The sequence below is a fragment of the Pocillopora damicornis genome, chromosome 3 (assembly GCF_964200805.1).
Source record: "Pocillopora damicornis chromosome 3, jaPocDami1.2, whole genome shotgun sequence".
Classification (NCBI taxonomy): Eukaryota; Metazoa; Cnidaria; class Anthozoa; order Scleractinia; family Pocilloporidae; genus Pocillopora; species Pocillopora damicornis.
The window spans coordinates 6,589,487-6,613,897 of NC_142672.1; the positions used below are offsets into that span (position 1 = coordinate 6,589,487).

At 37.3% G+C, this 24,411-nt stretch overlaps 4 protein-coding genes across 6 annotated transcripts; 2 read left to right on the forward strand and 2 right to left on the reverse strand.

Moving 5' to 3' along the window:
• The first annotated feature begins 2,505 nt into the window (after positions 1-2,505).
• LOC113675052 (proline-rich transmembrane protein 4) lies at positions 2,506-6,059 on the forward strand. 3 transcript variants are annotated; one of them, XM_089200157.1, is made up of 3 exons: positions 2,506-2,999; positions 3,093-3,282; positions 4,126-6,059. In XM_089200157.1, the coding sequence occupies exon 3, from the start codon at positions 4,129-4,131 to the stop codon at positions 5,152-5,154; it is 1,026 nt and encodes a 341-aa protein (XP_089056283.1). In that variant the 5' UTR covers positions 2,506-2,999; positions 3,093-3,282; positions 4,126-4,128; the 3' UTR covers positions 5,155-6,059. The 3 variants fall into 3 exon arrangements, with proteins under 3 accessions (XP_089056283.1, XP_027047384.2, XP_027047383.2); XM_027191583.2 differs by lacking the exon at positions 3,093-3,282 and having other exon boundaries at positions 2,507-2,906; XM_027191582.2 differs by lacking the exon at positions 3,093-3,282 and having other exon boundaries at positions 2,511-2,999.
• On the reverse strand, positions 5,965-9,642 carry LOC113675053 (uncharacterized). Its single transcript, XM_089200159.1, has one exon. The coding sequence runs from the start codon at positions 9,441-9,443 to the stop codon at positions 8,946-8,948; it is 498 nt and encodes a 165-aa protein (XP_089056285.1). The 5' UTR covers positions 9,444-9,642; the 3' UTR covers positions 5,965-8,945.
• A 1,851-nt stretch (positions 9,643-11,493) lies between these two features.
• On the forward strand, positions 11,494-21,261 carry LOC113675057 (protein VAC14 homolog). Its single transcript, XM_089200160.1, has 16 exons — positions 11,494-11,686; positions 11,978-12,128; positions 12,948-13,115; positions 14,332-14,394; positions 15,380-15,487; positions 15,620-15,729; positions 16,083-16,189; positions 16,299-16,433; positions 16,930-17,183; positions 17,587-17,652; positions 17,750-17,979; positions 18,620-18,794; positions 18,902-19,020; positions 19,486-19,565; positions 20,108-20,264; positions 20,950-21,261. The coding sequence occupies exons 1-16, from the start codon at positions 11,586-11,588 to the stop codon at positions 21,104-21,106; spliced, it is 2,181 nt and encodes a 726-aa protein (XP_089056286.1). The 5' UTR covers positions 11,494-11,585; the 3' UTR covers positions 21,107-21,261.
• A 523-nt stretch (positions 21,262-21,784) lies between these two features.
• LOC113675035 (NADH dehydrogenase [ubiquinone] iron-sulfur protein 6, mitochondrial) lies at positions 21,785-24,398 on the reverse strand. Its single transcript, XM_027191549.2, has 5 exons — positions 24,239-24,398; positions 24,070-24,123; positions 23,835-23,916; positions 22,806-22,846; positions 21,785-22,189 (listed from the first exon to the last, which is right to left on the reverse strand). Exons 1-5 carry the CDS (start codon positions 24,362-24,364, stop codon positions 22,121-22,123), a joined length of 372 nt encoding a protein of 123 aa, XP_027047350.2. The 5' UTR covers positions 24,365-24,398; the 3' UTR covers positions 21,785-22,120.
• Positions 24,399-24,411: the final 13 nt, after the last annotated feature.

Here is a 24,411-nt window from a genome sequence, read left to right on the forward strand (position 1 = left end):
ATATTTTATTAAAAAACTGGTGAAGTGCAGAAAAATACTGGTGAACGTTAGCTCTGGTTAATATTAGTAGTAATGCCTCGAAGGGACTGCACGGAAGGAACTTCTCCAAGGAATGTGTCTATCTTAACGCAGACTTCTGCTTTGGGGTTACAGTTGAATTTAAAGCAGACGTTTCAAGCAAAGGGCCACCCTTAAAGCTCATTTGAAGCACTCTCTGCTGACACAAAATAATGATGTTTTGGTGTCATGGTGTATTAGTAGTAGATAGCTATATTCGTCCCTATCAGTCCATTTCCGCTCATGCGGTCAAAAGCGAAGCAGTTCGGAACAAATATTTCACACATTTCATAGCCATAGTTATCAAGTAGATCAAGAACATGAGATCAAAGGAATTTCAAACCTTTCAAACAATCATTGCTGAAATTTTTGAGGTTATAAGAAACGAACAGAGAGTAAAAAAACAGTCTTCAAAGGGAAGAAAATCGTCATCTTCATTTTTGTGGGGTGAAACGTAATGCCTGCCGATGGAAATGTAAGACTTGACTCATTTGATGAAACAAAAACTTCTAATCATCGACCATTAGCTAGGAATGGCGTTTGCAAGCGATTAACTGAAGTCTGTCATAAATTAAGTTAAATCAAAAAAGAAGAAGCAAAGTAACGATAGCATAATGTCTTAAGAAACCAGTTCTTAATTTACAGAACTGAACGATGAATGTTTTATCTATAAAATATTTGTTCATTTCTGATAATAATTGTTCATTGCTGTTCTTTTTTTCGTACTGAAGTGTTAAAGTTGCTTCTCCTCCGTTGCAGCATCGGTCATTTCAACAAGTTGCCCTTTCGTGTTTTCTTCCTCTGAAAAGCATTTCTCTCCGGTCGTAATGAAAAAACCCTGAAATTCCCTCTCGTCTTTGCCTCCGCCTTCTATAACCACATCCCTTTTCTCACTGTCCTTCAATACTGCCTTTTCTATAGAAGATTTTGTTGAGACTTCCGTTGAAAGCGACGTCGAAATCAATTTTGGGCTCTTATGTTTGTCCGTGGAAACACTGAGTAACGGTCGTTTATGTTAGCCCGCAAAGGCCGTCAAAAACTACATTAAGCAAAGCAAATACAGAATTCTGAGTCCACAACTAAGTAAATTGTGCATATAAGCCACGACAAACTAATTCATCTGCTTAATACATTCATACGAATACAGGCTTAACGCTGGATTCCTCCGCTAATATTTCTAATCTGCATCATCGAAGAGAAGGTCAGGTAGGTTAGTTAAAATAGCTTCTATATCACATATTATGTATTTATTTTCCACAAAATTCTGAACCGATCATCGTTTGAATGAAAGTAACACTTTATATGTACGAAACTATCAAGATTTTAACTCTAAACCCACACGAACGCTTTTGAAGTTGTTGATTCTAGTAAAGCCTGGCTCGTGAAAGAGTTTCCTGCAGCTAATTTCGTACTTTAGCCGAACGTGAGATTATTCGAAATTGTTGTGGGTGGAATCCCCACGGGGAAGCTGGCAACATTCTTTGAGTCTTACTTTCCTGCCAGGCGTAATGATTTTATGTACCTTGAGTCCAGAAATCATCTTTAACTTTAAGATGTATGTCATTTCATAGAATCTCAAATATTTTCAGAAACTACCAACGACTGATCTTTTTAAGTATAATTCCGGCCAATTAGTTTCTTTGCTCGAACTGTTGCCATGGTAGCTATTTCTTCATAATCTACTGGCCCCTTGTAAAATACTATACCTGCAGAGTCTTAGATACGAATGGAACATTTGGTTTAGGTTATTGTGAGATTCTGCTGTGTAGTAATTAAGGATTCCAGACTATTCCGCTAGTACGTGATGAGCCATATCATTTTTGACACGGGAGTCAATCATCTTATTTGACACAATTTAATCGTGTACTTTAAACGCAAAATATGTCAATCGGCATACCTTACGAAGAAGAACCTTCCATTAAATTTCTGTTGGAAGAATAACTTTGTCTCCTCGTCTTAATTTTAAGACGCAATTCAAAACTGAGCGGTCATAATTTGACGAAAGTTTCATTTACTAAATTACATTTGACATGGCACCTGTTCCAAGAAATTTGACTTTTTGAATATTGTATATGATAATGAGTTTTTGCTAGAAAATGACTCTTTCTACGATTTGAAATTAGACTGTGACTTGAGAGATAAGATTTAACTTAATTGAAATTTTTCAGTATCGTTTATAATAAACATGAACAAGGTTTCAAGCCATCAGAAGTGCAACTGCTGCTGCTGTTTTGGCTTGTTCAGAGGTATATTGGAAAAATCGTTTCAGGAAAATTCTACAGCAGTTAAGAATTTTTAAAGTAATTTCTTAGTTTTGTTATTGCATGTGATTGTAACATGCAATGCGAAAATTAACGATTGTAACTCTCCCACTAAAAAACATTATATTGCATGACAGTCAAGTGAGACGTGAGGCGAATTGATTAAGCAGGGAACAAAGTTGATAGGTAATGGGGCGAAGGCAGTGGGTCAATATCAAAATAAATGTCGTGTCTTTTTGTTTTCGCATAACAAAGACTAAAGTCTTGAAAATCTAGTTAGCTTGTTCATTGTCACCTCTTTTCCTTGTTTCCCCGCCCTAAATTGTTAAAGTAATAATGCATTTTCTTGGAAGAGATATCCTACATGGGCCGTGAAATATTCAATTGAAATGCGAAACCATTGTCTTTATGCTTTATTCATGGCCTACATCCCATGATGCTTCATCCCATCAAAATCCCGCTGGGGAAGAAATGTGATTAAAATAGGAACTGACTCACCTGGTAAATGATATCAGTAACCTAAATAACAACCACTCTGTCAGCTGGTTTCTCTTTGGAAACGTCAGAGTCGCAGAACTTTGATGGTTGGTAAGTGTAGAGGAGAACTCAGACAGTTTCTGTATTCTTCGGATTCATTTGCTCATAGACAGCGGTTCTTGTGGGGACAAAATCGCACTTGAGGTAAATGGAAAAAAAATATTTCTGATTAGACTCACCTTTCCTGTAATCCTCCGAATTACGGTGGAAAAATTGAGAAAAACTTCTCGTTCACAGTTGAGGCAAATCAGCTCTCACTGCAGTGTACAAACGGCTGAGAGCAGCCAGCAAGAGGTTCAAGGTTTGCCATTTGCTGTTACCATGAACATCATGCTGAACTTTGCTTTTGGTCATTTTTTGAGCCTCTGAAAAACTTTTTAAGATAAAGAAAGATAGGCATTTCTAGAACATGAAGGAAAGAGGATAGGTAAGCGTAACTAAGATTACAACGAAGTGCAATTGAGCAAAGCTCTTTAAAGATGCGAGTTCTTTGCTAAGAGAAAATCACGGATCTTCACCCAAAATCTGCAATTTTTTACTTTTACTTATTAGAATGCTGACAGAAAACATAGCTTTTCTGTAACATGAATCTAATTCGTGTTAAAAGATATTAGTATTTCTTTGATGTAGCGTCAAGATCGGCATGATTCATGCAGTATGAAATACTGCTCTGAATCAATTAAAAATCTTTTTTCTTAAGGAACCGTTTCTCGAAGATCATGCTGGGGGAGTATCCGGACGTTATTTTGCTTAGATAAAATGCCGTGAAAATTGGATAACGAATTTTTTTCACCTGCTTGTGGCTGAAGATATCCGCCTTTTGAAAACGCTGCATCATGCTCTCTTAACAATTGAGGAAGTTTGTCCGATTTGCGAGTACTCAATCTTTTTAATCCCCGCAGAATTCTTTTTCTGTATTGGTATTACTATCCTATTTTGGTGTTTTTCTACCCAATCAAACAAGAATTTTCCGACTGGCTTCACGTTGAAGATAATGCCAATCAGCACCTTACAGCAACAACTCTTAATGCTGTGAAGAAGCAGGAAATCATTTCTAGACGCCCAAACTGTGCTACTTTTAGACACTTCTTTGCGTCCGTTGTATTTGAAATTTCTGCAAGTTCACGCAAAAATACTTGCTATCCCAACTGCCCTTGAGTCAGTTACGATTTTTAATTACGATATATTAAACGATATATTAGATTGTTAATTTTTTTTCGGTTTGAGTGAACTCCTTCAAAGTTCAATAAAAAATAATATATTCTCTTAGGTGATGTCAAATTCCACAGTGACAAACAATCCCAGTAAGTTGCCCACGGAAGCCTTGCCTGAACCGGGTCCTGATTGGCCAGTTGCGCGGGAAATTTGGGGTCAGGCATGGGAACTACACTGGATTGGGTTTGGAATCCTATTTGGCCTCCTCGCCATTCATGCATTTATTGCTGTAGCTTTCGCTAACCGCAGAAAAGGATTCGGCTCAAAGCCTTTGTTCCTTGCCATCAACCTGTTGCTGTTCGGTCTGGGATCTACTAGATCTGCGTATCTGTTGTTAGATCCTTACGAGTCGAGACAAAATGGTATCGAAGATCCAAAATGGCTGACACTACTTCTTTTTGGAGTTGCTTACCCTTGCCTAACATCAGCATTTTCTCTAATTCATCTGGCTTTTCTTGAAGTCACTAAAATGCGGATCGTCCCAAGCAAGTTGCAGAATGTGAAATTTTTATCTGCTGTCATTGTTCTACATTTTATCATTGTCTTCACCGCAGAGACATCAGCGTCCATAAAACCAGAACTGGATCCTCTCCTGATCGTGTGCCAATCATTCTTCATTATCTGGGGTTTGTTTCTATCCGGTAGCTTCATCTATAGTGGATGCCGAGTCATGAACAGCGTAGAGAATGTTCAGCGGCAACTTATTGCCATGGAGAGAAGTGTACGTCCTTCATTGAATACGACAAGCAAGGCCAGCACAACAAAAGTGGCTAAGATTACACTTGGTACCAGTTTCCTAGGCCTTGCAGTGTGTGGGCTGCAGTTTTATTCTATGTTAGGTGTTTACAGTATGTACAGCAAAGTCGTCCATCCTTCTCCCTGGCCGTGGCTGGCTTTTCAGTCGAGCTTTCGCTTGGTAGAGCTTGCCATGGCAGGTACGATAGCTTACAGTGCAATGCAAACAGAAAGAGGGAAAACAAGGATCAACAATTGGGCTGAGCGACGAGTTATGTCGACGGCAATGATAAAACCATCGCTTGTCCCAGTGGAGCTCGCCGCTACCAACGCAGTAACTGCTGTTTAAATGTTTTGCTTATCCTTATATATATATATATATATATATATATATATATATATATATATTTATATATTTATGTTTGCGGACTACGATCGTATAGGATGGAGAAATTGGCTTGGCTCAACCAAATTTGTCATAGACTGAGGATAATTTAACAAAAATTTAAAGAGCTGCGTTGCGATATTTTTGGTATCTGTTCGGTGAGAAGCGAAACTGTCCTAGTTTTTAGGGAGTGTTCAACTGAAACATTAGTTCAAGATAGAAAACACAATACAGCAATAAGAAACCAAGGGACAATAAGGATGAACGGGATTAAGAAAAAAGGATGGCAAAGATAAGCGAAATTAAAAAATGGAACGTAATTTCTTTTCTCTTAATGTAGTAACTGGAACTAGAACATGTCCTGAAGAAGGGGGACTGATTAGCTTTTAGTCATCCTGAGTTACACTGGCTAGCTCGGTGAAAAAAGCTGGTGTGCTTACTCATGAGAAGAATATTGATATTGAAGGCACTCGGATTGACAGAATGAAAGAAGACGGCAAAGCAGTCACTTCATGGCGGATTTTTAAGCACGTGTCAAATGCTTCCCTTTCTAACTGTTCCCAAGGTTAATGTTACAAGTCAAAGCCCCTGAAGATGAATTTCAAACTTGAATAATTGTAGATTAGAGCTTTAATCGATTGAGATAACAGCATGCATGTTTCAATTCTTGGTTTTTCATTTGATGAAGCGCTGGTTCAGATCACTTCGAACCAATAGCTGGAAATCTATCGGCTGTGTTCAAAGGACCACGTGACTGGTTGAAAAACTACTTGCTTTAAATATTTAATTTGCTTTCATTTTTTTACGAATATGAAATTAATAAAACAGCCTTTGTTTAGCTTTGAATAAAATTTCGCCTGTACTAGAAAGAACATTCACCCGAACTCGTTACCTTCTAACTTTCCTAATTTCTATGGAGGAAATTTTGCATGAAAGCAAGAGCTATTTCGCGGGAAGATATTAGAAGACAAACAGACCTCTCGAATTTTCTGCGTGAGATTTTTGGTTCTATTTTTTGTACCAAGACTAATTACAAGTAAGAGCCTAATTACTTCCTTCTCTTTGTACTGGACTCTAAATCAGTGAGGAGATCTCTGAGTGTTCCAGAGAAAAGCAAGACACCCTCCTGCTGTGAAACGAAAAATTATTGCATGGCAAAATTACCCCCTGAATACTGTAATTATCATTTCAAAAAAGAAACTTACCAATTAATAATACCTTCAGAATCATTGTTGACCGTTCCAAATTCAAACATTGTAATAAATATCTATTGGAGTTTTCTCTATCGTGATTTTATGGCCAATTTAGTGTTTCAATATTTGTGCATCTATCATGTATAAGCTGTGATTATAACTTGAGTTTTTTTTAGGTTAAGACTGCCCATACAAGAGGTAACCGATTTTTATGATAAATATGTAACGGGCTTCTCAGTCGAGTGTTTGTTAGTAATTTGGTTAGTTCAATAGATACAACCGGAGTTATCTCCTAGCCTTGACGCAGCACCTTCAACAACCACGAATTACGATCAGTCATGGCTTCGTGTCAAATTATTTCGCAATAAGGACTTAATAATAGCAGAATTTTGCTAAAAAAAAAAAAAAAATAAAGAACCACACAATCAACCAAACGAAAATAATCAAGTCACATAAATTTCTCAGAAGCTGGTTCTGAATAACAAGCTTATGACGTTTTAAACTATTGCGCAGTCTTAAATTTTTTTTATCATATTAAAGTTCATGATCCGTGATCCGCAATCTAAAGTCCATACTTTGCTTTCGCCAAACGATAGCTAACAATGATAATGGCTGAAAGTAAAGTGATAAGCATGCGCATGCCTGTTACTCCCACGTACAAGAGAGACAGTCTTCCCATCCTGATGTCTTATTACGGTGTGTGCAATGTTTGTTGTAGATTGTTTCTGATTTTTTTGTCAAAGGTGGCTTTTGGTCGAGTTGCTGATGAACAGAAAGAGTTAAGTCTCCCCGGTCAATTAACCTTTTGCTCGATCGATCTCGCATGAACGGCTAAAAATTAAATGGCTATTGAATTGCGAACTTTCTTGACTACGATCCACATCCTGTTTACGCAATTTGTCCGTTTATCCTTCTAAAATATGGCAACCTAGAGCAAGGACTTCACGTTTTAACGGGAAGTTGAGGCAATTTCGGGCCGCTGTCGCTAAGATCGGTCCTCTTGACTTTAGTGAGCTATATTATTGCAGTCGCTGGGCGCTGGACAAAATCTGTGAAATTTTACACTTTTCGATCGCTGTCCACACGGGTGGTCTAGCCAAATATCATTTTTGGCCCGTGGCGACGCAAAAAAGGAGAATCGGAGAACAACTAAACTGTTTTTGAAACCTGTGTCCTAACCCCTTTTCGTGGGCAAAAATAAAAGAAAACTTTTTTTCGACGGGAAGTCGAGAGGACTGCTTTTAGCGAGAGCGGCACTCAACAGATTTTATGTGCGTCTTGATAAAGGTTGGATCTGTCTTGACCTATATTTAGGTATTGCATAATTAAACTTAAAGGCACTTACATGTTGTTTGCAAAACGCACCCCTTAGGCAATATTATTTCGAATACTGTTTGAAATGAAAAGTGGCCCTTGATTAAACTTAGTACGTGTAAATAGGGGATGACAGGGTTTTTTGAGTGGTTCGTACGCCACTGCGATCAAAACAAGTCCATCGATTCAAAGCGTGTTGAAACAAGCTTTGAAAAGTCTTCTCACGTCGAAGCTCCGTTCAAGAAGCTATCACGAATAATAGCAAAGTCTTCCCGTTAAACAAAGCTTTTTGCTAAATTTTAAACAAGCCCTTTCCTGAATTTAGGCAACAACAACGAAGTTCGGGAATTATTGTAATAGTAGAGACTTAATGAAATTGTAATTGAGTGAACTGGCATAATGTATTAGAATGCATTTGAGCGCTTTTGAGCTAAGAGTTTCCAAAACAGCGTTTAGTTTCAATGGAAACTAGAGCAATCGCAGGGTTGTGGAGTCGTCAAGCTTTGAAAGCAATCAACGTGCTCGGTACAGCTTCGAATTAATACAACACTAATGTGTCTAATCAATTTACAACTAATTCTCCATTTACAAGGTTTATCGCGAAAATTGAAATAATCTCATCATATTCTACCTCATTTATTGCTCTGAAGGCAAAATAACACACTACAGTCACGCTACGGAAATATTGACAAATATATTTGCATTGAGGTACTTAAGAAAGAAAACTTTTTACTTCTCTCAAATATGAAAATTCTGCAGGTGTTTACTAAGTACTCTGAAAGCTTTTGTTTTGACATAAAGGTCACTTCGGCTGTTTTACACGTAACGCGAAGTGGATCAAATTATCCATCAGGTTTTATTAAATACAGCAACTTATCGAGAAATGAATAACATCTTCTTCACAACGAGTAACTATCTAGATCCTTCAAAAGCTTTTAGAAACAAATAAAAATGTACATTGAATGAAGACATCATGTTGCCAATTTAAACACTATCATACGCTTTTTCTCGAGCAAAAGTTCAAATCGATTCTCCCGCCCAGTATTTGTGATGAAACGTTCGTGAATTAACCCAATTTTAAATAGCTTTGTCGTCGGAATGAAGATTCAAACTCAGTCATGTGCATTCAGCAACCAAGATCAAGTATTTGTGGTAGTTTTAATCAGGCTCAAATACCTTAATTTCCGAGTTCAAGGACAGCGGGGAGAACATTAGAGGTCTGTATGTATTGTGTTGGTTCAGGTTATGTTATTCTTTTCCGGTGGCGTTTTCAGCGTTTTCATCGTCATGTTGGCAAAGCGAGGACGTCCTTGCGTTCCCCTCCTTGTCTTTTTTCTCTTCCTCTCCTTCTCTACTGGATTCACTTTCGCTTTTAGTTTTCTTTCCTTTTCTCCTCTCCCTCCGTTGCTCCGCAGTCTCGAAATGTTTCTTGTGGGTCAGTGCACCGGCTTCTGCTGCTCTCTCTAACATGACCGAAGCGAAGTCTTTCTTGGTAGGGTCACCGAAGTGCATTTCTGTACTCTCTTTTCGACCGGTCTCAGAGACTTCCCATGGCGGTAAGCGACTGACCTTCCTCCCAAGGTTTTTCTCGTACATGCTCGTCCAAACAGTGGCTTGATCATCCCTGAGGTCGGAATATTTCTGCGCGTACGTTTTTCCATAATCATGGACCGCTTCGGCTTCCCAATTTGACATCGGTACAGCAGGAGAGTCTTCGTCAATCTGCATGATAGGACAGTCAGCCATTTCTGTGCAATGTTTCCGAGGAAAATTCGCTTAAAATCAAATGCTGCGCGCGAAATAAAGAGTTTCGCTGTACGAGGTGCCTTAGAGTTCTGCCGCGTCAGTATTGGCCTCGAGAAGTTTGCGTGACTGGGTGATATTGGCGTACTACTTGGCCTGTTGTGTACAATAGGAAGCCATTGGCTCACTCAGACGAAAATAATGGATATTTGGTATTGTCACGTTTGCGAATTTCAACAAGTGTCAATTACAATAAATTAAGCATTAGTCAAGAGGTGATAATTGAATTAGGGGCCAGGCTTAACCTGCAGAGCTTTTAACAAAGAAAACAAAGCTCTTTTTTTTAAGAAAAATAACATGATCAATTTCGCTATATTCAAACCACTTCATGTATGATTCTTGGAAAAAGTAAATTTTGTGCTGAAGAATTGCTCAGCGGCTAATTTTTAGAAGTTTTTTTTCTATATTTATCTCTTTTATCGATGAACCATGCGGTTAGGAAAGGATAACAAATGTTTGTGAACTCGCAATATTGTCATGAGTTTTTTAAATTGTTGTTTAGAGTCCAAAATTTACACTAGGAAGCTGTTAGCTGGGGGGAGTGAAATAGCCCGTCGGCAAAAATTGAACTGAGCAAGTTCGGATATGTATATATCTCCAAGCGCGTGCAGCCCAGAATTTCGATCGCTGTGGCCCCTACAAGATACAACTTTTATAACGGAGCAAAGAGAACAAAGCGAAACGTAAGAGCCGCATGCAAACCGCAGTCCTCTTGCTAAGTTTGTGGTTAATGATTAGTTCAAATATCGGCCTATCTCTGTAGAAGAGGTTTCAAAAAGGTTATGTGCGTGGGCGGTAGAACAATGAACCTCTTCCGCTTAAAGCTAAAATTTATTGTTTATTGATTTTCTTATTTTTACTAAAAGCGTTGCGCATCTGTAAGCAATGTAGTATTCTTAGTATATTCATGAATTTCCTGATTCGACGTATTCCGATCGGTCATCATTGAGATGCCATTACAAACTCGATCTTACCGCGGATATTAGATGATCGACTAAATTTGTCTTCGAATAAGTCGAGGGGAAGTGAAAAAGTCAAATTTTTATCATAGACCCACCCGGAAAGTCACCTTTCGTTCTACAAATATAAGTCCCCCCACCCCACACTTTCTCTTAATTCTTCCCGTATGTACTTAAAAATAAACATTTTCAACAAACTATAAAACCTATAATGACCTCCAATTCAATGCTGAGAAATCAGGAAGAAAGAAGGGGATGGAAAGGAGGGAGGGGAATGGAGAGGGGGAGGGGGGGGGGAGGGGCTTTTCCTGGCCAACTCATTCTTGTCTTTGCACATTGTTACTTTTGAAGTTTGTTGTTGCAACTGAGAGGTTGTTGTTGTGTAGATTTTTCCAGATGTTGCAAGACTTTTTCGTGGTTCCTTATCCAGATTTTCTCTAAGGTTATAAACTTTTAATCTGTCCGTTGTATACCACGTTTTGGAGAAACTGCGTCCGCAATAGAGAGACGAGAGAATTGGACAAAATTTTCTTATGGATAGTATGAGACAGTAAGGTTTATAATCCATCAATCCAGACTGATTCTAAACAGAAAAACTTCAAAACCAAACCTTTTTGCATATGAATACAAAAACTAGGCGGATTCACCCCTATCCTGAACAGCTGCTTCCAACTTGGCGGAACTCTTTTTCCTGTAATTTTTACCCGCTATAATTAGCTTGAAATTTAACTCTTTCAAGAGAGGAAACTTGCATACTAACTGATTTTATCTGTGCTTCTGGCGCAATACTCCAAAACATTGCATGTATGCTTTGCCATCGACCTGACGCTAAGTCACGCAAGGAGAAAATCGTTGAATGCAAAATTAAACGCTTATTTTATCTCTAAAACTAGTTGAAGATATCCAAAAAATAGAATTAAAAGAAATCTTAAAGACGAATATCATAAAATACGAGTACATCGAAAAGGTCTTAGGCTCGAAAATGCACGAGGACACCGTATGCGGGTTAAAATGACCCAAAAACAAAATAAGACTGGGGCGAGCATTCGCCACAGGGTAATTTCTCTTTCAATCTCAATTTCTCAGCGGGAGAAATCGCCTAGATGTGGTCCGATTCCTCGCTGTAATGGCGGAAAAGGACTTTCTACCGTTGACACAGAATGTTGTTCGTGGATTGAATGATAAGCTTTACGAAAAACGTAAAACAGCGGCTTTGGAAATTGAGCGGTAAGTATGTAAAGTCATGACCTGTTTTCCGGAACAAGTACTCGTACGTGTGATCTTGTTGCGAGTCGTCAAATCGCTTTATTATTTTTGGAGATCTCCTGCTCTATTTTCGTTTATTTATGTGCTGTATACTTCTTCAAAGCGAAAAGTCGTAATAAACCAAACCTAAGTTCGCCTATCAGATTAGACACTGCACTAAAATGTTTGTAAATGAAGTACGATTCACACGTGTTGAAATGTTTGTGTTTTCTTTGCTTCCTCGTCTTGAAATTTTCTGTTTGATTACTTTAGAATGGTAAAAGAATTTGTGGCTAGTAACGACGTGAGGCAAATAAAACGACTGACTGCTGTGCTCGCTGACGAATTTGCAGTTTCACACAATAATCACTCGAGAAAAGGAGGTCTTATTGGACTCGCTGCCACAGCTATAGCTCTGGGAAAGGTGACCATATTTGCTTTCTCCTAACGGATGTGTGATTGATGTTTGTGTTTGTTAATTGTCAAGCACTTAAACACTACTGTAACTGTTATTGGAAGTCAGTTTATGTTCAAGGAAGTTTCATGTACTGGTCTCATTTTACCCCTTAGTAGCAAAGATTACAACAATAATAAGAACAGTGACAAGCACGAACAATGACATTCATTTCTGGTATACACCACGCAATGAATAGTGCTTTTTTGCAGGTGCTGCTTGGCTAGTGATTAGCAAGTACCTCTGAACAGCCTAAGAGACAAAATCATACATCAAGAATTTAATTTCCAACAGTTTTTAGTATATTGACAGAAACAAACAAATATTTTGGTTTTTATGTGTTGTATTCTAAAACAATTAATCTCATTAGCCTTGTTGGAAGTGGTGGATATTTACCTCACAGCTTTGCTGCTTGGCAAGTATCCAGCACTCACACTTAAATGAATAATTGTCATATTTGCAATTGTGTCCATGTTCAGCAGGCAACAAAGATAGAAGAAACTTGTATGTACTGCCCAGAATTCTCCTCCTGAATTTCAATGATCTGAGCTACTTTTAGCCAATTATGGAAAACATTCTTCTTTCTATTCACCTTCTACAACACTTTGTAATGAAGACCCTTAAGAAGGCTCGTGCAAAGATTTCTCAATGCATTAAAGTAAAATATTTCAACTCAGACATTTTCAAAGATATGTGATGGAAGACATATCGGTTATTAATTTTCACATTTGTTAACCTTGTATTTTGATTATAATGCTAATGTGAAGTGTTTTGTAATGTTCTTTCTAGGATGCTGGTCTATATTTGAAAAGTCTTATTCCACCAGTGTTAACCTGTTTCTATGATCAAGACAGTCGAGTTCGTTACTATGCCTGCGAGGCACTTTATAACATTGCAAAGGTTGCAAGAGGCTCAGTGTTGCCATTCTTTAATGATGTATTTGATGGGCTAAGCAAGGTGAGTCAAAGTTAACCTTGTCAAAGGTATTACAATTATTATAATAATCATTTATAATTTTGGAGTTTCCTCTCACATGTCACAATAGTTGTTTTCAATGGTGGCAAGGAGGCAACGTAGGAAGCATGAAATATTGTTCTGACTAATATCCTTCATTTGGGTGATTAAATATTGTGATTTCCAAATGGATGTAACAAATTGGTACTTGAGCTTTATGCCAGGCAATTTTGGCCAGAAATCATTTTGTGATTTCAAATCAAATTTGCACTGTGTGCTCATTTGATTTTGAAATCAGGTATACGATTTCCGACCTAACCAAAACTATGAAAAAATTCTCCAACGCGATTGGTTATCACCAGCCTGATTTAAGCACTGAAGTTGTCTGATTTTCTATTGCTCTGATGAAGGGCTAACGCTCAAAACGTCAGCTTTTTTATCCTTTACGGTGGCTAATTTACATTTTCAACTCAGTTGTTAACACTAAATTACCTGATTTAAGCACTAATAGGATAGTGTACATGTCATGCTTGTAATTGGACAGTGTAATAGGACAGTTAAAGGGGCAGTTAACATGTCATGCTTGTGTAAGTGGACAGAACGTGTCATGTGCACATGCTGTTGTCTCGCATTTTGCTGAGTTAACTGTTGTTTTTTTTTATGAAAAGGTGGACTTGCTGTCTAGTTTCTTTCACAAATTTTGTCATAATTTTGATTAATTGGTAACAGGACTTTGTGTTATCCAATCGTGTCTGTAATCATACTTGTAATTAACAAATTGGACTCCCACTTCTCAGTTGTCTGATTTTGTTAATCACTCGTATGATTAAAGACCAAATTGGACTCAATTCAGTCCTATTACCATTATAAATTTCACTCTTTCAGTTCAGATTACCATCATCAATTGCACTCTAAGTTGCTTATTTGATTGTGTGTTCAGCAGTCATGAAGCAGGCTGTAATGTTTTTATTTCATAGTGTTTATATCTAATTAAAGTTAAACTGAGATTAAAAATTAAAATGTTCCTAATAATAGTTGGTTGTGGGAATTATAAGCATCGAGATATAACATGAACCTCTAAATATATGTCCAGGGGCAAATGGTTAAAAGGTTGAATCTACTGTATACCTTTATGATGCTCTGTCACAAGTCCATCATTCAGCTAAAGCTTGATCTATGCACTTCTATTAGACTGAGATGTCAATTTTTTTCCTTTCAGCTTGCTGCTGATCCTGATATGAATGTAAAAAATGGAGCCGAGCTACTTGACAGATTGGTCAAGGTAGGTTAAGAAAACTGATGAGTAACCCTTTTCACCCCAGTATCTGTAGAGATATTCTCCATACAGTTCTCCTTACATTTCCTGTGGTATTGACCTGGAGAATTAGTTTGATAATCAAGAGGTTCTTTGGTTGGTAACCATTTCTTTTATTCTTGTTACCTAGTAAGTGTTTGGAGTTCACATTGAGACTGTAACAAGAGTTAAAGAGTTAACCCAGATGTCATTCAATAACTCTGTAACTTCTCTTGGAAGAAAATATTTAGCGACCCTTTGTTGGAGGATACACTCAGCCTCTGATGGTTCAAATTTTGTCCTGGTTGAAAACTTTTTTACTCCAGTCAACTAATATTTTTATTTCTTTTAGATTACAATAACTACAAAATTATTGAAGAATAAAGGAAATGGAAATGACACTGATTTAAAAAGAATTGATCTAAGGAAATATCTGAAACCAGAATGTCTGGCAAGAATAGACAAATGTATCACTTAACCTCTGATAAAACACCAAATTCTCTTAACTAGTTTTGATGGAAATGTGAAACAGCAGGGTGTGGAAATTCCAACTCACATTTTGTGAGTATGAGGGTAATAAGAAGACTAAGGCAAATGTTTATAGATAAATTGAATTAACTTTCAAATAAACAACAGTGATTACTATTTTTTACATGGAGTTCTTCTAAAGATGGTGAAAATTAATTTGTTAAGCTATCAACCTACCAATGACTGGCTTCTAATTTTTTCTTACAGTTTTACCCTTGAATCAAATTGAAAGGTGACGAGAATGAAAGGATGGAAATAATCATCAATTTAAGAAGTTCCTGATTGTCCAACAAATTCTCCTTGTTAATACAATAGGAAATGTAAAGAGAATGGTGTGGAGAATATGAATAATGTCAGGATGTAAAGCAGTTAAAGAAAACTATTGTTACGTATAATATGTGTTATGTACGTCATTAAAAATCTGGAATTTAAATTTCCTTTGCAGGATATTGTGACAGAAAGCTCCTCATTTGACCTAGTTTCCTTCATTCCACTGTTGAGAGACAGAATTTACACAGCCAACCCATTTGCAAAACAATTCCTGGTCTCCTGGGTGAGTGCAAGGTGTCCTAGCACTGCTATTAAGGAGATACATACATCTTACTGAATGGTTTAACATATAATATGTGTAGATATAATATGATTTGGATATAAAATTGACTCCTGGCATTTGTTCTTTGTTCAGTTGATGGTGCTTGATGCTGTACCAGATTTGGATCTAATTACACACCTTCCAGAGTTCCTTGATGGTCTCTTCAACATTTTCAAGGACCGCAATCCTGAGATAAGGAAAATGTTAGTGGTTCTATTATTCATTTGAAATATTAACCCTTCAACTCCCATGAGTGACCAAGACAGAATTTCTCCTTACAATATTGATAGAATATCAACAAGATAAGTAATGAGAATTAGGAAAATTATCAAGTTGGGGATAATTAGTTGATCCAAAACTAAATTCTCTGAACTAACATCACAAGAACTATATGGCAGATAGTAAGGAGAATTACCAATAAGATCTTGGGAGTTAAAGTGTTAAAATACTGTTATGTAAGGAAAATCTTCAATGGAGTGTTGAAAGTAATCTAAAACAGTATGATGAATTAATAATGGAGTGAAAGATTGTCACTTTTGATTTTCCTGTTGTGTAGGTGTGAAGCAGCACTTGGTGAGTTCCTGAGAGGAATCAAGAGAGAAACCAAGAATGTCAATTTTGCTGACATGGTCAATATTTTGGTTATTCACTCACAGTCAGAGGGTAGTATGATAGTCATTTTCAAGTTGCTATCTGTGGAGCCTCAGTTATTAGACAGTCTTGATGATGTTAACAAGAACATGGTTATAGCAAAATATTGTCATTTTTGCAGATGAGGTCATACAATTTACTGCTATCACTTGGCTGAGGGAGTTCATCACACTATCAGGACGGACTATGCTGCCCTTTAATGCAGGAATTTTAAAAGCAATATTACCTTGTATGGCATATGATCAAGATAAACAGAATATCCTTTTTGACTGTTATCACGACTTTGTTTAAAGACCCTCTTTCTTCCATACTAATTTGATTAAAAATAATTTTTTTTCAGTTTTTTCTCACCTTTTGCCCCTTTAACTCTCATGTCCTTTGGTGAATTACTCTATTTGTGGGAAGGAGACAAAAGGGGGACAGGGAGAAAGTTTTGCTCCCCCCCTACTCCTGTTACTGTTGTCCCTATGACTTTCATGTCCCCTTGTGAATTGCAAATGTTTGTGCATGCCTCCCTTTACTCTCCCATTTCCTGTAACCCACCTGCCCCTACTCTATCCGCCTTTGTGCTTCAGTTTTCCTCTGGTGCCATGGTAGGAGTCTGCAAAGTCAGCCTCCAGCATTCTCAGTAGAGCTGCCTCTCACGCAGATGTATTTGCTCTATATGCCAGACAATATTGACAGGTACCTCTGAGCATTTTAGACTTCTTAATTAATCATGAATCAGAGTTCTGTCCTTGACAGTTATCCACATATCAAAGAGGTGGCCAAGACAGTCAATCAAAGCCTAATGCGACTAATTACAGAAGATGATGATAAGGATGTTGATAGTGACACTGTGTCTATGGATTGTGACAATGATTTTGTACAGCCACAAACTCAAACTCAGCTGGATCTTGGCCCTGTAGTAGATGTGCTAACAGTGCAGCTATCACATAAGTCTATACAAACCAGGATAGCTGTTTTACGATGGGTGTTATTGCTTCACATGAAGACACCAAACAAGGTGGGTCTTACTGTCGTGGATTATTCAATATCATTTTTATGTTGAAGAAACTCTGTTGATAGAGGCTTAGTTTCACACATTTTACTTTGCAGCCATTTGATTGTACCAACAGCATTTTTAGAAAACTAGTATAATAGCAATTAAGCCAAGGATTTAGGTGGACTCTAGAGTCACAACTTTCTGAGTAGTTTTCAAATAGGCAAATTAGAGAGGCTTGATGGACGTAGGGTGAAAGGGAGAAAGTTGGCCTTTCTTTTGAAAATGAGTGCTTCAGTCTCACAGTCACATTGTGCAGGGTTTTTCTAGTAGGATGTATATAGTGCTATTCTCAGTTAGTCATAGTCTAAACTTTTCTTTATTTGTGTGACTGTACACTTGCACAAACATTTGAAATATGTTGCAGATATTTGGTCAAATTGAGCAGCTTTTCCCAGAACTTTTGAAGACATTGTCAGATCCATCAGATGAGGTAAGAGAGGCCCAGTGGGGTCATGGTTGACTCTGGACTAATAGTTAATGTTGTGTCAATGTGTAACTTAGATTATAATGGTTACATTTCTCCTTAGGTTGTTCTTCTTGTCCTAGAAGCACTTGCAGAGATCTCAGCGTCTCCAGCTGGTCCTCCAAGGAACAGTCCCTCTCAAAGCATGTCTGAAGGTAGCTTGCCAGGCTCAGAGCAGAATGCAGCCCCTCACAGGCAGCTGAATAAATACTTTCATAAGTTCATGAACAATGTCATGTCCCTTTTTAGAACTGATAGGAAACTTTTAGAGGAGAGAGGCTCTTTTATTTTGAGGTAATGCATCATCCACAAGTTGGTAGATGATATAATGTTAATATTATTGGCAAAAAAAAAATTAAATTAACAAATCATGTAGACATCACAAAGTGCCTGTATGTATCTGTATGTAACAATTTTTGCAGCATTCTACTTCCATCATAAGCTTGCCCTTATTGTTTGTGAGATTTGGTAAAAAATTTGGCTCGGCATTGATGGGGTATGTTAAAAAAAAGTCTTCCCTTTCTCTTTGCTGACAATGCACTGTACTAGGACCCTTTTCTTGAAGTTCTGTTTTCATTTAAGGTTGGGGTTGCAAAAGTTTTGAAAATTATGTGATAGAGAAACTTAAAATAGCTAAGAGAAGCAATAGCTATAGCGAGAGAAACAAAATTTGGATGAGTTAGGATGCCAGAGCCCACTTCTCTGTTCTTAAAATATTGATTTTAAAATTATGGCTTTATGCCCATAAAGTTACCAGGACTTGCAAGAAATGTGCTCCTGGTTTGTTGAAAGTTTGGTGGTTATCATTTTAAATGTTGAAGCTACACTTTAAGTTACCTATTTATCTCTTTTAAGGCAATTGTTTTGGATCAATTTCTTGAATGTTGAGAGTTTTGTACTGGGCTTAGTTGTTGTCTTTTTTTCTTTTTTGCAGACAGCTTTGTCTTTTGTTAAATGCAGAGGACATATACAGAGCAATGTCAGAAATTCTCCTTCAAGAAAGTGACTTCCAATTTGCATCTCTTATGGTGCGGTATTTGAATATGATTCTACTCACTTCCAGTGAGTTGTTTGACCTCAGAGATCAGCTAAGGGAGCTGGCAACAGCAGTAAGCAGAGTCATTACATTTTTTTTTCATTTTGGCTTATCTCAATGATTAGGAGATAATTAACTACTGGTTGATTAACTGTGATCATGATATTCCTATGTTTTCAGGAGAGCTGTTCTCTTTTCTGTTGTCTATACCAGTCTTGGTGTCACAACCCTGTGGCAACAGTATCCCTGTGTTTACTGACACAGAACTACCAACATGCCTGTGAACTGCTTATGATCTTGTATCCTTATCATGCCCAGATACTATCTCTGGATTCATTTTTCAGTGCACTGCCTCCCTCCACTCAAGAGTAGAAACAGACAAGCAAACTTTGTCTAATGCAGAAAACAGATGAAATGAGTGGGAGTGATTGGGAGGGGAGGGAGGGGCTGAAGGCTAAGGGGTTTGGAGTTACCTGTGATGGATTAGTCACTTCATACAGCAGAAATTGAGATTGGTAGTTCGATGGATTTGATTGGGGTGAGGGGTGTTAGGATGAATATCAGATAAGTTTTCCTTCATGATAGCTAGGTTATTCATAGCACTTTAGAAATTGGAGAATTTTGTTGACCTGGGGTTTTTTTTAGTTATTCGTGTAGAATAGTCTTTCCAGTTCTTTTACACTATCATCCAGCTAACCATTTCTTTCTGAAAACCCTTCAAAGCCAACATCCTCTAGAAATTTCCTTGACTTAATTTTTACCAGTGGACATCTTGAGGTAAATGTTGAGTTTCTTATTCAGATTGATAAATTGGTTCAACTTATAGAGTCTCCAATATTCACATGTGAGTAATACCTTTGCTATCAATTTCAATTAAGAAATTAAAATAAGTTTCTCTTGAGAGTTGGAAGCTGACTATGTAGAACTGATTTTCATTAATGTTATCAGTGATTTTCTTTTGGCTGTTAAAGTAAGAGTACACAGTATAATGTCCTGACTAGTTCTACATATGGGTAGCATGCATCTGATTGGTCGAGAGGGTGTTTTTTTCCACCAATCACAGAGGAAAATTAATTTAAACAAGTGCTGTCTTGCGTTACTTTTGACACTCAGACAGTACATTGCTCCAAGTAAGACATTATCACATTAGACATTTTGGTGAGTAGTATAGCTGAGTACTTTTACAAGTTGTGCCCTATTTTGATGGGCCTGCAGGGGGCATCAAATTACAAACAAAAGCAAAGCGAACAGAGGGGCAGTTTGCAACAATTCTTGTATAAAACTTAGGTCAGATTACAGTATATAGTAAACAATTTTCCAGTTAACCACACAATGTTGTTGGTTATTTGTACTCTATTTGATGCAGGTGGGTATCTTTTTTTACAGATTTACGTCTCCAGCTTTTGGACACACAAAAAAATCATTTTCTTTTGAAGTCCTTGTATGGCTTGCTGATGCTCCTTCCACAAAGTGATGCTTTTACAACCTTAAGAAACAGATTAGACTGTGTACCAAATGGAAGAGCACTGCCATCTGGCATAAGGTAAAATTAAAAAAATCTTAACAGTAACTATTGATGATTTTGGTTCACCATAAAGTCAAGTCTCTTATAAGCACTGAAGTTAATTATGATACTTGTTCCATGTTCAAGTTTGTTATGAGAGCTTGGCTTTGGCAGAAATGATAAACCCTTAGAGATGTCAACTATTTAGATTTTTTTCTTTTTTCCAAGTCCCCTCTACCTGATACCCCTAATTTGATGGCCACCCCTTGTCAATGATGTCTACCATCACCTGCATATTCAAAAACACTATTTTGGGTGGAACCTGCATGCATATTTGAGAGATGCTGTAACTGAAAGGTAGCTCAATCAAGTCAAGAGGTCTGCGTTAGAGAACAGGCAGGGTGCATGATTGTGTTGTGCTCTTTGGCAAGACACAACCCTCACTATGCCCCACCCAGGAACCTAAATGGCTCCTAGTGAACTGTAAGCAAAACCTGACAAAATGCTGATTGGAGTGGGGGGAGTAACCTGCAATGGGCCAGCATCCCATACAGGGGGGATGGAAACACTTCTTGTTGCTTCATGCTACAGAAACCAGAATTAGCTCTTCCTGGATAGGCCACTTGGTCAGTGTACAAATTTTATTTTCTTTTAGGATTGTAAGACTTATGGTGCATGATTGACTTAATGCTATTTTTTTTTCCTTTCCATTCTTTCATTTCAGTGATACTCATGGTGCACATGACTTCCCATTGCGTGAACATGTTCAAAGAATAAATTTCAAGGAACTCTTACACCAGTTCAAGACAGTACAACAGAAACATTTTATAAACAAACATTCTCGCTCTCCACACTTGGCTAAGAATTTGTTGAATGTGTAGATACCTTTTCAGGGTTTATATAATAACATATAAAAAAAGTACAAATTTTATTTTGAAGGTATTTCAAGTGTAAAATAATGTCATTAGTTTATAAAGATTGTTGACTGCCAGCTCAGTTGGATCAAAAATTATTAAAAAGATGATCTTTGTTTTAAGAATGCAGTTGTTTATTAAGTAGGTGAATACGTTTTTGATGTTTTACCACATAGTGACTGCCAGGAGACAGTATTAACCCTTTACACCCTAACATCAGTTTTGCATGTTCTCTATACTTGTCTTACAGTATTTAAAAGGATAATTTTTTAATAATCAAGAACTTCTTGAGTCTGCAATAATTTCCTTCATTCTCAGGATTTTTATTTCTGTTTCGGGGGGGGGGGGGGTACTGTTCGGAAAAATTAGATACTTATAACTCTTAATGTCAAAGGTTTAATGACCAGTGAAGCTTAAAGGTATTGAGAGTAACATCTGAATAGTACTAATAAGAGGAAATCTCACAAAGGTTCAGCATCTTGTCCAAAATTTCTAGATTATTACAGCATACTTTAGTAAACAGATGTTGAGTACAGTCAATTGGTGATGGTATCATGTTGATCCACACCTAATTGGTAAGGAGGGAATGAAGGCTTTTGAGAAAGTACAATGCTGTGATAATTGAGAATGGATGTACATGTACTCTTTCCTTTTCAAGACAAATTTTTTAACTTAATAAAATAACAGCACACAATACAAAACACAAAGAAGAGTAGTACATAGGAATATGGATTTCAAGTCATTTATTAGTTTTTCTGGCACCCCTCTTCCAAAATTTCTTCAGTCTGTGAAATTGTTTCCTTAAAAAATGATTTAATTTACCTCTCATAAGAGGATAGAAGTCTTCATGAGTTAGAAATTGACAAAATAATATAAACTGATTTCCAGTAACAGTCACCCAGCTCTTTGTATTTACATTGTCATTCAAAGTTCTCTTAGTTACTTAACAGTAACATTAAGCAGCAGGTCCATCTTCTTTCTTCAATGATGATCAGCAACCATGACATATCTTAATCCACAATAACCACAGGCGTGAGGTCCTTCCTGGTCCTGCAGCACATAAACATTAATTTGTTTGTGTTGTGTAGTGCATTCTTACAGAATTCCAATTGCCCGTAAACATCATTAGAAATCTTGATAAGAGGACCATATGGGACAGTGTGAGCAGGGATGTGGGACAAAAGAAGTGCATGAAAAAAAGAAGAAAGAGGAAAAGTGGCCATCATGTGATAAAATGCTTATTGACTGTTAGGAAGGTCTTCCCACCCAGTTGATAAGTATGGCATTGTACAATAAGCTAACAAACCTTATCCCTTAATCTTGCTATACTAAGATCCAAAAATGTTTAGTCTAGTTAAAGGGAAATAATCCCCACAATAATGAATCAGTTTGTTAGTTACAGAGTTGATTAAGAATGTAAGGAATTATTGAAAACAGGTGTGGAAAACTGTGACCTGTTATTGTGTTAAAAATTGAAAACTAAGACAGATTCTATACCTTACAATCTGTCTGTAAGTGCTCTTATCCCATTAACAGATATTCCCTCAAGCAGAGAAGAGGGGAGGGGGAGGGGGGCATCAAGACACAACACATGTACATTTACATGAAACATGCAGAGGTTTGTTTTACCAGACAGACAATTTGCACAAAATACAGTAATTCCTACCAAGTTGATGTACACCTTAGGATGTCCAAGAGGTCCTCCTCCTAAGATAACAAGAATTAGTGAGGAGACAAGCAAATCAAATTTTCTTCACAGCTTATAATGATATGCAACTTTTATTTATCCAGGATCACTGTGAACTCAGAAATAAGTGGGCAAAAATACCTGCCAATCAGATGAGAAAACTAATCAGTGAGTAAGAGTGATAAGTGGATCAATTTGTGGTTTGTTTGTATGTAATGATCTCCAGTGTGATTGGTTATCACACAACAAACATTACAGTCCCAAATTACATCACATGTCCAAAGTTTTCCAACTTTGAGAGTTAATCTCTTCTTCTGCCTCCCGAATATATAAAACATTAAAAGTTTGAAAGAAGCCAAACAGGTACATTTGACTGAGGAAAAAACAAAACAAACCATGCAGACTTTGTATGTGCAGCTAGAAATGATTCACAAAGTATTTAAGAACAGGCTAAGTGTTTCCTCTAAAACATTTGTTAATTTGAATTAACACAGAACACATGCTCAGTGTAATGTGATGCTTTAAAATTGAATTTGAGGACTGATCATCTTAGTAAAGATAATCTTGCCAAGACAGTTGTGGGCAAAAGTGAATGACAGAGACCTCAATGACTCTAAGTCAAGTTTTCAAAACAGTCTGATATCAAGATTTCCTTATAACCCCATACTTTCCTATTCATGTAGTTTGTAGATTAAAAAAAATGACAAAAAAAACTCTTTACTGTTAATCCTAAGACTTCCTTTTTATATGGGATTAAAGCAAAGGTCGGAAAGATTTCCATATAAACCCATTCTATAGTAAAACAAAGCAGCAGTTCGTCAGGCAATCATTGCTTTCACCATTGTTTTCTTTATCTTAGCACTGTATGAATAATGAAGTATGGGGCTGTGCGGAAATCTTGCCCAAAACTCTTTTTTAAAATCTTGCCCACACCATCAGACTACACAAATACCGATCACTCTTAGGTTCAAACAATACAAAGCAGTAAGGCAAGGAAGAAGACTTAACCTCCATCACACCATACATGACGCCCATGAATCTCAATTGGTGGTTCTTCTGCGACCAGGTCAATTGCAAACTTCTCATTTACCTACAGGTAGGCGAAAATTAGAACTTAAAGTTGCACGATAAACTGCATGTGATGCAATATGACTTAAATGTTTACTGATGATACCACCCAGTCAGCTCTTTATTGCGCCAAAGCTGGCCTGTAATACCTTACTTGTAAATAAAAATGCCTTACCTCCTTTGGCCTGTCTGTAAAGCGGGCCATTCTGTAATCGCTTGGTTCCCATTGCTACAAATTTCAGAGAACTTAATTAGCATTATAAGTCTGATATATGTGCCCACAAAAGTCATTTAAGTCATTAAAAATTTTGACTGTGCCGTGATTAAACGAAATCCTTAACCACCTGTCCAGTGTGAGTCACTTTATCTGGAGAAGCAGAATTTGGAGCCGAAAAGTGGAGGGCCACGACGCCACGGAGGTTGTTTCTGACAAACAGTCGTCGAGAAACAACTCGCAAGAAGGCCGCCATCTTGACTTTAGGTATCCCACAATGCTGTTCGCATTTATAAATGTACT